Source organism: Lissotriton helveticus, chromosome 11, assembly GCF_964261635.1.
Source record: "Lissotriton helveticus chromosome 11, aLisHel1.1, whole genome shotgun sequence".
NCBI classification, from domain to species: Eukaryota; Metazoa; Chordata; class Amphibia; order Caudata; family Salamandridae; genus Lissotriton; species Lissotriton helveticus.
In genome coordinates this window covers 442,633,340-442,651,196 of record NC_136072.1, presented here as the reverse complement: position 1 = coordinate 442,651,196, position 17,857 = coordinate 442,633,340, and the positions used below count along the sequence as shown (strand labels likewise).

Sequence of the window (17,857 nt, the reverse complement as noted above, 5' to 3'; positions counted from 1 at the left end):
TAATATTGATATATCAGATCATGCTTCAATGTCTTTTGTTTTAAAGATCTCCTCCAATTTTACTAAGCAAACCAGATGGCGTATGAACACTAGTATTGCTCTTAACGAGCGTAATAAACCTAAACTATTACAAGCTATTCAAGACTATTTTTTGTTTATTCCAGAAAACTCTACTTCTGTAATCAATAGATGGGATGCTTTTAAGGCTTACATTAGGGGTGCTACAATTTCCATCATGGCTCATGAGAATACATTTTTTACTGCTAATATTAAACATTTGGAGAAACAAATCGCAAAATCTGAACGATTATTTATTACTTCCAATAATCCCCAATACAAAACAACACTACAAAAACTTTGTTATGAATTCAATTCTATTCTTCGTAAAAGAGCTGGGGTTCAACTTGCTAAATCCAATGCTAGATTTCGTTTTAATTCCAACAAGTCTGGGAAACTCCTTGCAAATTACTTACGTATTAAAAGAGATAAAACACAGATTGCCTCAATTCATGGCCCTCGCGGCAAGATTGTGCTGTCCCATAATGATATTGTTCAAGGGTTTCTTGATTTTTATTCTAACCTATATAATAAACCAGAGTTGTGTGATAGTTCATTAATTGATGCCTTCCTGAATTCTTGTGACTTACCAAAACTTCCTCTCTCAGATAGAACTGGATTGGATTTACCTATTACTAATGAGGAAATTCTGAAAGCCATTAAATCACTTCAACAGAATAAATCCCCAGGCCCTGATGGTATCCCTGCTGAATTTTATAAAGAATTCCAACCTCATCTTTTACCATATTTATTTCAGCTTTTTTCACATTTTAGTTCCTCTGGAACCATTTCAGGCTCTTTTGCTGATGCTTTAATTATTGTTCTTCCCAAACCCGATAAAAATCCTACCCTAGTTTCTAACTATCGCCCTATATCCTTAATTAATCAGGACTGTAAATTATATGCTAAAATCCTTGCCTCTAGATTAGCTCCTGTACTCCATTCTATTATTCATCCCGATCAATCAGGATTTATGAAAAACAGATACTCCGCTAATAACACCAGAACCCTATTACATGTTATTGAACAAAGTCCTACTTTTCTTGTTCCTGCTGGAGTTATGGCTTTGGATGCAGAAAAAGCCTTTGATAAAATCCATTGGCAATTTTTGTTTCAAACTTTATCTAGATTTAATTTTGGCCCCTCTTTTATTCGTATGATTTCGGCGTTATATTATGCTCCCACTGCTCGTTTATTTATTAATGGCCAAATTTCTACTCAATTCTCCCTTTTTAGAGGAACGCGACAGGGTTGTCCCCTTTCCCCGCTTTTATTTCTATTGGGAATCGAACCTTTTCTTAATTATACATGTAATTGTGAGGATATTCAAGGTATTACAATTAAAGATGTTACCATTAAAACTTTAGCTTATGCAGATGATATGTTATTGTTTCTTAGTAATCCAATTTCATCTGTTCCCTCCTTATTAACCATTATTGATAAATATTCAACACTTTCTGGTTACAAACTTAATGTTAATAAAACAGAATTTTTCCCTTTAAATGTTCTGTGTACCCCTGATATGTTACCTTTAACTGATATTGTTTGGCAAAAACACAAACTGAAATATCTGGGTATTTTGTTCTCATCCTCCTTACCCTCAACGTTAAAATTGAATAGTAATTTTATACTTGATTTTGTTAAAAATAAAACTTCTAGATGGTCTTCTCTCCATCTCACTTGGTGGGGAAGAATGGAATCGATAAAAATGAATATTGCTCCTAAAATATTTTATTCCCTTGCTATGATACCCACTCAATTTCCGTTAAAATTCTACAAAGATTGTGAGAAACTTATCTACTTTTCTGTGGACTAAAAAGCCTCCTCGAATTGCTTATAAAAAGCTAAAAATAATGCAGGATTTGGCCTTCCTGACTTTTTCCTTTATTATAAGGCATTCATACTAAAACAACGTTCCTTGTGGTTTACTGTTTCACCCATGGTTAATCTTCCTATTTGGTTTGATATTGAAAAATCTCTCGTTGCCCCTTTTCCGTTACCCTCCTTACTCACAATGTCTCATAAATCTACTGTTGTGCACTACTCATCTATACTCAAGTCATCCAGATTAATTTTCAATGATTTAGATATTAATTTTGCTTCTCCTTTCATTTCTACAGTGAATGTATCGCTGTGGCATAGTGCTATTATTAAACTGAATAGAAAGGTGACTTTCTGGAACTCTTGGATTAAGGTGGGCATTTTTTACCTTAAAGATGTATTTTATGATAATGTTTTTATTGCTTTTTACGATTTACAATCTAAATTCCAGTTGCCTAAGAATGATTTAGTTAAATATCAATCTCTCTGTAACTCAATTTTAGACTCTTTCCCTACTGGTGTCCCCTCTACTGTTACATCTGATTTGTTAATCTATCTCAACGCCGTTTCTTCATCTTCTCATGCTGTTTCTATTATGCATAAACAATTTACCTCCTCATTAGGTACCAATATTGATGTCATTTCAACGACTCTTGGAAAACTATTTGGCTCAATAGCATTTCTGGATTGTTTCCGGTGTCTCTTTACCAGACTAATGCATATATTTTGTTTAATTCCCTTTGGACGCCTGTACGCCTCCACCGTGCAAAACTACTTCCTTCTGATGTTTGTTGGCACTGTCATTTGCATCCTGGGTCTTTACGTCATATGCTATTTGAATGCCATATTATTTCGACATTTTGGTCAGAAGTTTGGGATGTTTTGTTAAAAATATTACCTATTCAGGATGCTTTCTCGTATAAATTGTTAGTTTGTAAATTGGTTGTGCTTGTTCATCATCTACCGGATTCTGAAACAAAATTGTTTAATTTCTTAATTTCGGCTGCGTTAAAATCAATTACTTTTTGTTGAAAAGAAGCTGCTTCACTTTCTGTGCATGCTTGGTGGTCATGGATTATCTTCACAAGAAGAGGTGCACAATTATCCTTACATGAAGTTAATCATAACCAGATTTCTTTTCAATCCTTCTGGTCTCCTATTGATTCATATATGTTGTTGCAATAATAATTTTCACTTTTTTTATGGCTACTTCATAAGTGATGTACAATTTATTTAGATGTTAATAGTAACTCTACAATTTATTTAAGGTGATATAATGTATACCCTCTTCCCTTCCCCTTTCTCCCTTCCATGCTTTTGTTTTCCCCTCATTGACTTTTTGCTAATTGTATTTTCTTGACCTATTATGATCGGTTTATTGTCTGTTAAGATCAATTAATTGGGTTTTATTGACATTTATTGCTTTTATGTATTGTCTTTTTATGTCTCTTTTTGAAAACTCAATAAAATTATTCTGAACAAGTAAAATAAAAATAAAAAATAAAAAAGTAGTAACACCTGTGATAAAAAATGCAACCACAAACCCTTTAGTAGAAACTGGAGAGAAATGAAACTTTTCTATATGCCAACAATGCTGGATGTGCAAGGATATCGTTTTAAAATTGCTTACTTGAAATCTTTTGTGATCTTTCCATAGTTCCCCTTGTCTTTCAGCATTTCTACCAGAGCGTCCGAGGCCGCTTTCACCGTTTCTGGGCATTTCTTGTCATATGAGGCAAGTGACTGTTGAACAACTTCCAAAAATTCTAAAAACGAGCAGTATATATTTTGTCAGAATACATATGTGGCATTACAAGATGAATAAACACCTTAATCCATTAGAAAGTGTTTTAATCTAAACAAAAAAATTCACAGCAAAATAAAACAAAAAAAACCCATTTAGAGCCAGGTCATCACAATGGTAGGGCAGCCAAGCATGGTTTCCCCAGGCCCGCTTCAGTGGCGTAACAATAGCCCCAGCAGCACGGGGCCCCCTCCAGCACTGTACATGGGTGGGCCAGGGAGCTCCTGACGGGGTCCAGTGTGTGGGGGGCCCCTCCATGCACTTTGCAGGGATGCCTCCCTCAAGTTTCATTACGCCACTGGCCCGCTTCATAGAGAGGCTGTGATTAACTGCAGTGCTCTAGTTTTCATTTGCATGATAGGAGGAGTGACAACAAAAATGTTTAACACACATTAAGAGGAAGCAACAGCAACAAAGGCAAACACGATAAAGACATTATCTAATTACGCTACGATTAAATTACTTTATCTTGATTATTTCCTTCAGGGAAAGAACATAACTCCATTGTGGTCGACCCTAAGAAAGTCCAACAATGACTTACTGTGCCTGGATCACACAAAATGAAATAAATGAATAAAAAAAAACTGAAACGTTTTTACCCTGTGGAGGAGGCACTTCCCCTACACTCCAATCAATTGCCCTGCCCTGCTGGAAGAAGATTAACTTTCCAACCATTTCTCGGGTGGAAAACCATAGCATTTCAGTTTACAAACACCCACAAAGTGAAGGATCTGTTGGTGGGAAATTCAGTTGTAGCAAAAGTATGTGACAATTTCAAAACATTTTTTTTTTTTTACATTTGTAATTTTTAGGTCGAACATTTGAGACCGGTTGTGACTTCTCTCGTTGGCTTAAAGCCATCCCCCTCATTTCTATTTGTTTCTTTCAGTGTCCTTTAAAAATCCTGGCTTGCTAGTGGTCAGTCCTGCCTCTTTGTTCCTCCTTCTTCTCTTCAGTTCCTCCCACGCAGCAGGGACTAAATCCTGTTCTATTCCACTATGGTTCTATTTGTGTTCTTGGAGGGACTATTTTTTACATGGTTTTCTGGTCTGTTACCGTTTGCCTGTGTTCAGCTTCTGCGTCATAGCTGCTTAAATGTAAATAGAACAATCCTCCCTCCTATCTCCTCTTAATGCCACAGTTGGGTTAGTGCTGCCTCCTGCCCCGTGCCTCCCACTGCGTTAATTGAATTTATTTAGCCTTTTTGCACTTTTCGATATCCACCATGATTTGGGCTTCTTTTTGGTAGGATATTTGTTTTGAGCTTTTTATGAAAGGGCATTGGGCTTGTTTTTATGTGTATACGCAGAGCTGCAATCATGGTGGAGGCATGGTACATGGACGAGTCCTAGGAGGACCAGAGGCAGCCACATTGGTTACATCCCAACCATTCTGTGAGCATCGCTGTATAGAGCGGTTTGGTGTCTTCTACTGGAAGGTAAGGGATCCGGTAGGCAGCACTGGGGATGGCAACTTTCTCCCAACACTTTTTTGCAGTTTTATACAGTGCAATCTCGACCCACAGGTATGAAAGCGCTTTACATGAACACCCTCTCCATTTCAGAAACACATTAAATTTTCAGGTACAGGAGATTAAGGGATTTGCCCTGAATCACAGGATGCTTGAGGCTACCGCCGTTAGGCTACATCGGAAAGCTGGTCTTTCCATTCATATTCCTCCCTCATTCCTCCTAAACCCACCTCGCTCAGTATTTCTCCCCTCCCACGTCCCGCCCTCCTCTCTGGCTTCTCCCTCTTCGCTCCTCCGGTCCACAGCACCTTTAGTGAACTTTTTTTTTTTAAATTGTCTTTTTTAGTGACATTGCATCATATTACACAGTCAAATTTGCCATGTACATGTTACAGTATGTCAGCAGTTTTTACCCAGGACGGTGTTCTACAATCTCCACACACCCTGTGGATTACTATAAACTGCAATGCACATCAAATTTTTTGTCCTTTTCTGATGGATTAGCGACAAGCAAAAAAATATTAAAGGAAACTGTAAAGGAACTGAGAACATGAAGAGAAAGTAAACCCCCCCTTCTGGCAGCAACTGGCGGCATTGCCTCCCCTTGTGTAGCTGTTGAGGCAGACTGGTATATTTGGCTTGGTGTTTTTGTGAGGGGGGGCATTCGCATTTTCTGCGCTAGATACTGGTGAAGTGTGTTTGGGAGATTGTGTGGGTGCAGCTTCGTTATCATTCTTCTGAACTGTCATAAAGGACACTCCAGACAACATTTGTCCCCACTCTCTCAGCGTTCTCATCCACTCTCACTGCCCTGAGGCGACACTCTTCGGCCACACCCCACTCACATATATCCTCACTCCATTTATCCAACATGGGGGGTGTAGAGTGGATCGAGTGTATCACAATATGGCGTTTTGCTAGAACCAGGCCCAACCTGCAAACTTATGCCGTATCCTTGACCCTTTTATTGGCGTTGGAAGGACACCCAATAAGTACTGCTTTATGGAGACTTCTATTTGCACTGCTGTTCCTGTAATTCCTCTAGTTGGAGTGCTACCTCCAATTCCTCCCTCTGCTCCTCAGTGAGGCGTGGGAGGGGGACATCTGGAAAATACTCCCCCCCCCCCCACCCTTACAGGCGACACCACCCCTGGGACCTTGCGGTATATTTCGGCTAGATGATTGAACAGTACTGTGTTGACACAAGCCTGCGTGGTGGCCATGGTTCCGTCAGATCGTTGTAATGTCAGTGTAAGCGGGGGAGGGCACTCCCACTTCAGCAGCCATGCTGATAACCTTCCAGACCTGTCACCCTTCCTATGGCGCAGTTGTCGATACTCACGACGGACCAAGCAATCCAATCTATCCCATACTCAGCGCTGCGCCTGCAGGAGTGGATCATGGCTTGGCTCAGACGCCTGTCTCTCGCATTGACGTTTGGTCAATCTCTCTTCTGAAGCTGTCAATTCCAGTTCTAGCCGTCGTCTTGTGCCCCCCCACCATGGACAAACAGTCCCCACGGGTAAAAACTTTAAAAGCGTCCCATTCCACACATCTGGGATTTGCAGTTGACCAGTTCGTGGCGAAGTAATCCGCAACTACCTCTCCAAGTTCCTTTCTAAATATCAAATCATTCAGCGTAGCAGGTTGTAAGCGCCACAGAGGGACCATCAGCCTGTGTCTCTCGGGTCCCCACTCCAACAATACCGGAGCATGGTCTGATAAAAACCGGCCAAGCAATTCAGTTTGTGTTGCAGCTCCACATGCTTCCTGAGAGAGCAGGAAACGGTTGAGCATACTACACACCTCGCGAGCCAGGGTGTAACCCGGTTCACCCATGTGTTTCGCGTCAGATATCTATACAGTGTAGCCTGCTCATCACCTCACTCAGATCAGTTGTAATGGTTCGATTTAGTGTGTTGTTTCGGCGGGTGCCTATCAAGTGAGCCGTCTATCACGCAGTTAAAATCCCCTGCCCATATTAATGGCATCCCAATGTATGGGAGGAGTAACCTCCCTATGACACTAAAAAACTCACCATCATCGATATTTGAGGCATAGATATTCGCCAGGCATACCTTCACACCAATAACTGACCTCTCCATTTCTTGTGGAGTTTCTGTGTCTCAATGTCTAACAGGTGTGTCTCTTGTAGCATAGCAAAATGAATGCCTTGTCACACACTTCTCTTGGTCGAAATGTCGACGTACCTATACAATCCATACCCTAAACCCTCTCCACTCCACGTGAGAAGCAGATTAATCATTGGACAGATTGGAGATACATGTGTTTAGGGACGGATGTCCATTGAATTGAACATTTGAGATATCTTTTATACAGCACTATATATAGTTCATTCACCAACAGTACCTTGTCACCTCTATCTCACCTAATCACTTATAAGGTAGTCCTGCGTCGCTTTTCAACAACTTTTGTTTGCCTGTGACAGCCATACTATGTTATAACCTGAAAACTGAAATATTGTAAAAAGAAGAAAAAACTAATTCTGTCAATATACAGCTTTTTGATTGAATCAAATTAGGTGTGTGTTTTTTCCTCCATGCAAAAATATTGATGTAACGTTAAAGCAATTTCTCTACCCGACAGAACTAACATTAGCACATATTTTAGACGCCCAGGTTCCGAGGGTCACTGGGTCACCCCATTACGCTTGATGTTATTTAGTCTGTAAGCACGTAAAGCTGCTTCAGTTGGTTTTGAAAGCAGAGGGCATGCCGTGCTTTAGCTTTGAACAATGGTGGCCTGCTGCCTGCTCAATATTGTTACTCCTCACAGCACGGCGCCCGCTTTCATATTATCAACATGGGCACCACGATTTAATCACCCATAACGTCCACACTACCACCCCACGCAGCTCTTCTTTCACTTGCCACTGGGACCTCCATTTCTTTTCAAACATATGTGCAAGTCACAGGCCGGTTGTCGGAGTGGTATTCACCCCTCATCACTGGATACATTCTGGCCAGGTTATGCAAAATGAGCACTGCATTCCCTTGAGGGCACAGAACAGCTCCCTGCCAAGACTGTTTTTGCACAACTCTCTTTTTGCTGCTTGTACTCGGAGCCCCTAGCAGGACGAAAGCAGAGCCTTCCTCGGGTTCCAGTATTCATGGAAGGGATGGTGTCCGGCCAAGTAATGCTTGCCTTTCCGGCTCAGCTTTTAAACAAGCATTTGCAAAGCAATAGGTCTCGCATTTAGGCGAGTTTAAGCTATTGGCATTGTAAGTGACAATGCCTTTGATTTATGTTTTAAAAACCAAAACATAAATAAACAGCATTGTCATTTACAATGCCAATAGTTCAAACTTGCATAAATGCGAGACCGTTTGCATTGCAAATGCTAGTTATCAATTGCGGGTGACTACTTAGCACCGGAAACTAGGGTGTTTCATTCAGACGTTGGAGGGACTTTGGCCTTCGGTTATGCAAGTACTGTGAGATTTGGACAGTGGACCATAGAGCAACATGTGCAGCACCTGTACCATAAATGACCACTATTGTAAGGATACAAAACATTCCAGTGTGCAGAAATCCAAATGTGCCCCCCTGTCCAGAAGCATCACCCCTCACAAGGTGATTTAGTAAAAAAAACTGGAATGGAACTGCACCACCGCTGGTCAAAAAAGCCCATAAGTAATTGTCCATGAATAGTGGGGAGTCATAGTTCAATGACGGATCTTTATTCAGTTCATAAAACAAACCATTAGCCAACGCGTTTCGTCCTTTTAAATATAGGACTTCTTCAGGGCAATATCAATAGAAGGCGACAACCAATCCAATAGGTTGTAACCTGGTTGTATAAATTACCTGGAACAAGGGATGTAGCCAGGCATCTTTTCCATGCCGCAAATTAATAATCCAAGTTAAGCTGTACAAATTTGTTGGTGTAATCTAATGCCTTATTAAAAGCAGTTTAAAGGAGCGCATGGTATAATAGCCATAGACAGATCTTAAAACGTGCGAATTCTGTTGAAACTGGCACTCAATGATGGAGACTATCCACCCTAACTAATGCACTAGAACACGGAATGTAGACCGGCATGGATCATTCCTCCCGATGGACGCAAACCGATGCAAGTACTGTAGTGGAACTCCTCACATGCTTCCAAAATATATAAACAATAGGTCAAGAGCACAGATTTAGTACTTCTACACAATGAAATGTAATAGTATTTGCTTTAATACTACTTGCCAAACGGTCATTTCTTACGGAGTATGTTCAATAAATCAGTCTCAAAATCTGCTGTTTTCCCACATATCCAGCTTAGCATTGAGTGGGAGGTCTCAAGCCGCCTCCAATTATTTTATAATCCCCTTTTTAAGATTTAAAAAGATAAAATTAATTTAACCAATTGTTTGGAGGTGAAAAAAGTTATTGAAAATGTGCCTTTTTGCCATTGATATCATAACAAATGTATATATTTTAGAGAGTCAGTAGCATGAGCTCTAGTTCAGGTTTAATCCACACTTTTATATATGTCAAGATGCTTAATTGTCTATGATTTTGGTCCCTCCTGACCAATCACTACAATATTGCCCACCAACACTGCCATACATTTTTTTTAATTAAGACAAGAATGTGTCCTGGTGGTATATGCTGCAGAAGAGCAGTCCAAAAGGGCTCATTTCTGTTAATTTAACAATGGATAGGATTTAAAAGCAAATATGAAAATTCAAAGCACTGAGTGCAACATTTAAGTTACAGTTTAACAAAAAGTGGGCACTTTTATTTAAATATAATACATAGCCATGGATTTGTGTAACCAGATCCACAATTTAAATCTGAAAATAAGCACTAGATTGGCTGCAACAAGCTGAAATTTCTACAGTGCATCAGTTGGATTTGCCATACTTAAGATCTTAAAATCAATGGGGAAGCGTGATTGTGAAAGGAATGAGGGGTCAATATTTCCATGTTCTGACAAAAGGGTGTGACAATACAGAGAGTTCAAAATTATGTTTGCTACAAAAATGTTTGAAACACATCTTATGTGTGTTTGTGATATTTGAATGTCGGCATGTGGAAATCACAGATCTGTTTTGAGTGTGAAAGAGAAGGCAAAATGTGCAGTAGGGGGCCTAGCTATCATTAGTTTTGCATGTGCAGTGGCACCTAAGACCATGGGTGTGAGAAGCCCACTATCTAAGTTAACAGCTGTGTGTGTTGTTATTTTTTTCAACTAGAAAACGTATTTACTACAATATCAGAGGAGGAGGAGGAGGATCCTAACATCATTTCTTTATTAAGGTCCATTTGGACCTTACTATGCCACTATGCATAGCAAAAATGTACACATGGGTGGCCATAATGACCGCTCTAAATTTGTAACCTTCAGAAAGTAATGCACTATTCATGGGCATGGCCTTCACTTACCAGTCACTTGGTACACTTCTAAACTTTTCACTATGCACACTGCTTACAGTGCAGCTGCATATCAGTCAGACTTTTTACTAACCTCAGAGTGTGCAGGCAAATGTACAGAATTATAGTTATGAGGCGTGGAAAATGGCTGCAATTCCTGCCCTGTACATTTCATGAGGGGAGAGAAGGGGTCGAGGTTGGAGGGGTAGGGTAACAGCAGAAACAGCTTATGCTCAAATTACAAGTCTTCTGTGGGCAGTTCCATTTGCCTAACTGTTGATACATTTCCAGCATATTGGGACATATGTCCATGCTCACAGACAAACGGTGGTGCATGCCTAAAGGATTTCAGTTATCAACCTGTGTGAGAGCAACAATTACTAATCCAGTTCTACCTATTGCTCCTTAATCACCTGAATATCTGGATGACCATGCACTCTCCTATAAAGAAGTCAACTTCATTTGCTAATACTGTGCTTCACTGAGGCATGCTGCCACCTGCAAAGTAATTGCTACGCCTGACCTAGGAGATCATCAAATTTTCAGTCTTCTGGAAACCAGACTTTTGCAGACTTCTTTTCTTATTTTGGAAAAACCAGGACCACTTTTCTTTTCAACACAATAGAGACTTGAAGCTTGCTTTGTTAGTGTATTCCCTCAATATACGGATTTCTGTTGTAACTGGGACTGATCCCAATACAGGGATATTTATACAAAAAAGACACTATAAACAGTCCATTTTTCATTTTACAGAATGAATATCCATTTTATATAGTGAGGATACAATCTTGATTTTTTGTGACACCACAAAGATACATAATTACAGTATACATCGGTAGAAATGGTTTACAATCGCACCTCTTTATAAAAGTATATGTGGATATAATATTAATGCAAAAAACTTACAATTATTTTGGGTAGGTGCTATATCGATACTCAACACTCTGATACCTGTGGTATTAACACACACTGGACCACAAGATTCACTGTGTAGACTTAAATCATAGAAGAGATCACAGCACTCAAATGGAAGTCCAAGAAGTATAGTCAGTCCATAAAGTAAGGAATCAGGTAGATGATTCAATTGGGTGTTGCAACCAGAGGAACTATGCGGGAGCAGCACCCCCCGTTCCGTAGCGGAACGGGAAAGACCCTATGATGAAGCATGCCACTTAGGGGAAACCCTGGTGGGTGAGGGTTTTATGGAAAACGTTGTTTTTCCAAGTGAAGGAACAAAAAAAACTCCACGCAACGAAAGACCCTATGATGAAGCATGCCACCTAGGGGAAACCCTGGTGGGTGAGGGTTTTATGGAAAACGTTGTTTTTCCAAGGGAAGGAACAAAAAACTCCACGCAACAAAAGGCTGGGTCCCTTTGTTTTGTTTACGTAAGTCTGGCTTTGGAAGGTAGCCCCAGCCCAAATATCCTCTAACTCCCCCCTTGTTTGTGTATACAAGATGAAATTTACACCTTATACCAAAGGATCTTAACATTATGGCTGCTGAGGAACCCATTGAATCCTTACTGGATTAAAGGGTGACCCACTGAATCATTACTGGAATCTGAAGACCCCCCCCTTACCCCCAACTCATAGCTTTTACTGCAAGCATATGCAAAAAAAAGCAAAACAGCTACCTGTATTAATATTAATAAATATATCATGTAATCTCAATTAAACAGTATGAGGGCTTTCTAACACGAAGGTGCACTTAGAAGAGATTTAAAAACATTTTCTAGTTTTAATGCTCATCATAGAAAAATAGGATTCTTATTGGCACAAAGAACATTTCTATTGTCTTTTAGTTATTGTAATCAGCAGGCATAATTTATGCACATAGGTATGGCTAAAAATTAAAGCCAGACCTACATGCTTGATTAGCATTGGAATAATGGGCTAAAAATATCCCAGCGAGCAGAGTGCATTGGGATCCTGCAGGGCCTTTTCCGGCCAGATGAGCATGGAACAGGGCACCACGTCACTTTGTGTCTGCACAGTGTGGGGATGCGGGAGGCATGACTGAAACCCCATGTGAGCAATCAAAACCTATCCGACTAAAAAAATAAAATCAGCGTTTGGTGAAAAAGTATTCTTCTTCTTCTTATTGTGTTTTAGTTGAAACCTCAAATTTAATTTAGGAAGCGTTCGAAATGTGGTGAATGGTAAACAGGTGACACAAACCTGTAGACATAACGTTCGCTTCTCACTCCCATTCTCAAAAATGTTTTTGATTTTTAAATGAAGGAAATTCCATTTTCACCCATAATCCCCTCGCCCCACATCACCCCCAAAAAGAAAATGTATACACACTAACCTGAGAGAAACAACCGAAAAAGAAATCCCTCCTTTATCCATACTACTACTCTCCTGATCTTCACACAAGTTTACCTGTTAACACAGGAGAGCCACAACGCACTGCAGATTTTGCACTTTCACCGGATTATTACTAAACGAAGCTCTTGCACTGCATATTCTTTTACATTTTTACAGTTTACATTACTCATCAGAGTTAACACATTTTTTGTAAATTAGTCATTTTTATGTCACCAGAAGGAACTTAAAGTTCTTCAGAACGCTTACACAACTACAGTTCAATCTTCATTTCAAAATAGTTTCAGTTGCTGAATTCACCATGTTTAGATATTTTAGTGTCTCATCGGTTGATTTAAGAAATTGTTATTTTTTTAGGCTTTCTTTTAACAAGTCTTTCGGTCTTTCACCAGGATTCAAATATATTTCTGACTTTTTTTAGAACAGGTTTTTCCAGTAAACCGCATTTGTCGTTTTCATGAATTATTTTCTATTTGTTTTTCACATTTCTCACTGAACGCTGGGATTTGCTTGGGGTGAATCAGACAGGAAGCACACCGGTCATCAGCAGTAGGAAACTCATTTCCTCTACATGAGGAAATGGAGGTCGAGTCACTGTTCCCATGAGGGCAGGACTCTGACTGAATCCACACAGGACTCTATGGCCCTTTCCTGCTTGCCTCGCCAAACCTTCCAAGCCCATCTTCTGCAAGTCTCGGTGGATTATTTGCTCCAGCAGTTGCCACAGAACACATCACTACTGACCAGTCTGCCTTTACCCACTGTCTCAACAGCCCGTCAAAATTATAGCTACGCCTTGTTTGTGTGTGCAAGTCTATGGTAGAGTGAGAGCTAGTTCTCACTTTCTGAGCGGTTGTCCAAGCTGCCCGTTGTCCTTACTGTTCTCCCACTGTCAGACACCATTTGAGGGGTCCACAGGGCAAGCAGGTGTTCTCTGTGGCCTTAACTGTGGAGGTCAAGGTTGTTTGCCGCTGATTTCCAAGGCTCTGCCCTACTATGGCTCAGCAAACGGGGCAAGTACAACAGCCGGCAGCACTGTACTCTGTGGTATCAATGCCAAGCAGTCACAGGCTTCACAGGGAGGTGGTGTAGGGCAGCTGAAGCTCAGTACTCAACAAACAAACAGCAGCGCAATAACGGATTGTCCAACCCAGTGCTTGCCGTTCAAGAAGAAAAATAATTTAAGGCACACTGGCACTAAATACTGCATATATATGGCTCCCGTGCAGTTTACCCCGACACTCTTAATAGCACACATTCTTTATTCTTAGCCACCTATTCTCAGAGTTTATGGATCGGGTTAGTGTTTCAATGGTGGCCTGGCTTTGGTCCGACTCAGCTGCTACTCAACTTCTGCGGTACAAAAGGGGGTGGTGTACCGCTTTGTTCGCCATAAATTGGCAGGGTATGCTCAGACGAGAGTCCCTTGCTCGTTTTGCCACTGGATTCAAGCAAGCCTGGCTGAAGATGGCTGAAATGCCAGAAACCGGTCCTAGGAAGATTGTTTCCGGTCCAGGGAAGGCATGGCTTGACAGTTCGGGCTGGACTGTTCCATGAGGCACAGGGTCAGACTGATTTGCATATGGCCAAGTCTGAACTGGGGTGGCAGAGTGGGCTAAAGAACGGTGTTGGATTAAACCCAGATCTGTTGACTGGGTGTGAATGTTTTATTGGTTCAGGTGCTCCGTCCATCACCACCCCCTTTTGTACCACTCAACTTCTGCAGCTGCATACGGCACACACCAAGTGTGCCCTCTCAAGAGGGCAGCCCCTTAGTGGCACATTCTGGCACACTACCCACTGCGGTCCACTTACAGGAACCCCAGGGCAGTCCTTCATATCCAGCGCGCTCCATGAGCAACTTATGACTTTTAGAGGGCTGGGGCCAGGTATTTATACCTACCTCGTCCTGGTGCTGCCCTCTTTTTCAACCAAAGGGCAGGCTGGAAGTCGTATCGCATTTGTGTGTCCGCAGGCAGCGTTGAACACAGTGAGTTTGGGGCCCTTTAGGGCCACTTGCTCCTTCTTGAGCCCTTTAGGGCCGTGTGCTCCTGCCATTTCGGGGGACATGTGGTGCAGCATGATCATTGCTCTGCACAATTATTGCCACATCACTTTCTGTTTCTCAGTTTGGGACGTGCTGAGGAACTCTTGGCATTCCTCTCTTTTTAGCCGGTGACTCATAGCCACCCTGTCGGGGTTTGGAAACCCACTCGGAATAAGGAGCATTGTAAATATGCACTGGGGGGCATTTTTGCTATTGCATGCAAGCACACTAGATTCTTCCCTCCTCTATCACACCTTGGCTCACCTCAAATCTCAGTTTAATACTATGATCATCTAAACAACACTTTCTAAATTCTTCCCTCATGTATCCCTCCTTTGAGTCATCCGCAACCTCATTTTACTACTATGATCGCCCTAATCCATTTCGAGAGAAACTTCTATTCTCCATCTCTCCTTTTACTCATCCCAGACCTCATCTTACTACTATGATCTCCCAAATAACACTTTCAAGACTATTCTCGCTTTTATCCCTATTTTATCTCTCCATTATCTTATTTAATCCAACTAACAGACTTGCGTGTCCAACCCTCAAATTAACTCATATTTACCTATAGTAATCCACCACTAATCCTTTTTAAATTGTGTAGTAGCATGCTACTCACCGTAAACTGCTTTGACACCTTGTCAAGGGCAGTACGTGCTATATAAATACAATCACAATAACAGCGCTTATAGTTCCGGGGGCAGGACTGCTTGTTTAGGTGCATGCTTGTAGCCTGGCAGTTTCCAGCAGGTCAATGGTTCGAACCTGCTCTGGGAGTCAACAGCAACAATACCTTATGCACGTTTAAAGTAAGCACTCTGTGAGTATATAAACACGGACAAACTGAAGGGCTGGAACCTGGTTTCCTGTGCAGATAACTGCCTTGCATTTGGTTATGCTACGGTTACAGCTGATGTTTTACCATGCACTGCTTTATGTCACCTTTGTGTTTTAATGGTTTACAGAACTCGATTCTTGTACGGGGCAAAACACGTCCTGCCTGCTTATATTCACTGAAAAGCTTCATTTTTGTCATTTAAAAATCTACTACGTGAGGTGCGCGAGGCAGCGCTCAAGATGGCCGCCACCTCGTGGAGCTCCGTGTTGCGTCGGAAATCCGATACGAATATGCAGCTTCCGTGACATTAATTACCTTGGAAACAGGCAGTTACTATCAGCAGAATATGCTCTGCTTTGCCTAATGATGTTTTTGCGACCTTCCTGGCGTTTTTGACAAGATGTAAGCTGGACCTGTATTGGGGCCTCCATTTTGGATTCTGAGTTCCTTCCTCCCACAGAAGTGAGTTATTTGTGGTGCATTCTTCTTTCTCCCCATATCTCTCCTCGTATATTAAATATATCTTGGCTATATTTGGCACTGAGTGATTGGGGAAGTGGACGGTGGTGCTGTCTTGATACTTTCCATTGCTTTTCTATGAGCAGAGGTTTAGCTGTGTTTCTCTCAATTATGAGCCATCGCTTGACCTAGAAACAGACAGGTATTGTGGGCGGAGCATACCTTGCTTGGTTTGGCCATTTTCTTATACTTTGAGTCTATTTATTTTGCTTTCTGCAGACCTGAAAGCTCAGCCTGTGCCTCAACCGCTATTTTGTATTCCAAGCTTGTTTCTCCTCCGAAGCAAAACCTTTTTACTGCGCTCTTCATACTTCTTACAGCTTTTCTATTCAATTGGACATATCTTGTCTATTCTTGGCATTGTGAGGTTGGAGAAGGACGTTCTAAGGGCAGAGGTAAAAAATTGCTGCACTTAAATAAAAGTAAAGGTACTAAATTCTCTGCAACTGACTCCTCGCTTACTGCTCCTCCCGTGAACAGTTCGCTCTCTGCAGTGGAGATGGCGCAGCCGTCTTCTTCTAGGTCAACACCTCTGCCCATATCCTCTGCCAAGACGCCGACAACGCCTACAGCTACCAAGCGCCTCAAACAAGATCCACCTTCTCCTAAACCTCTAGCTCCAGTATCATTAGATACTATTTTTGTGGAGATTTGTGCGCTGCCCCCATTCAGTGAGGAAACGAATACAGATTGCAAGTGATGGATAACAAGTGGAGAAGTGTGGCTCAGGGGTTAGAGGCAGCAGACCCGGAAGCTCAGGGCTCAGGGGTTAGAGGCAGCAGACCCGGAAGCTGAGATCGGTCCTGGACCAGGGTTCAATTCCCCGCCTCGGTGGGTCTTGGGCTAAAAATTCCACGGACTCGATAATTCTCGCCCCGGTGCCTCCTCGACTCACGGGTTCACACTCTGCGACTCTGGGCAATAGCTTGCTTAATCTCCACAACGGCCCCTCGCGGCGGGATGCCTGACTTTCACCTTGTGGATACCCTGCTATCTCACAGGGGAATACCAGGAAGGGTTCCCTAAGCAAGCGCCGGGACACCCACTGCGGGTAGCTGTGCGCTATATAAGCTCAACTACATTTACATTTACAAGTGGTCCTCCATAGAATCTAGACTCTCCTTGGTGGAACAACAGGTCAGTGACATCCAGGATGCTGCTGTGAGGATAGCGACATTGGAGAAGGATATTTCATTCATCAAGAAGTCAGCAGAAGACCTTGAAAACAGAAATAGACGGAACAATCTTCGCTTACATGGCCTTCCGAAGGGCCTTGAAGGGAATGATCCAGGTGCCTTTTTCACCTCCTTTTTCCCCAAGCTTCTTGATCTTCCACCTTCAACTAATTTGAACATTCAGCGTGCTCATAGATTAGGCCCTCGTCTTTCATTGTCATCGGCTCCATCAAAACCTCGTGGAGTGATTCTCCTTTTCCGGCAGTTTACCGACCTCATCCAAGTACTGAACGCAGCCAAGTCCAAAAAGCATCTTGTTTAGTCTGGTGCGAACTTGTTTAACTCTCAGGATGTATCTAATGCAATGAGCAGACGGCGGAAGGACTTCTTTGAACTACGTCCAGCACTA

At 41.7% G+C, this 17,857-nt stretch overlaps 1 protein-coding gene across 1 annotated transcript in view; it reads right to left on the bottom strand.

The window, feature by feature from the left end:
* LOC144791288 (putative serine protease K12H4.7) overlaps window positions 1-17,857 on the bottom strand; it is a 430,940-nt gene that overhangs the window by 253,511 nt on the left and 159,572 nt on the right. The window contains exon 4 of the mRNA XM_078665959.1: window positions 3,509-3,644. Coding sequence (XP_078522085.1) covers window positions 3,509-3,644 — 136 coding nt within the window. The remainder of the gene's footprint in view (window positions 1-3,508; window positions 3,645-17,857) is intronic.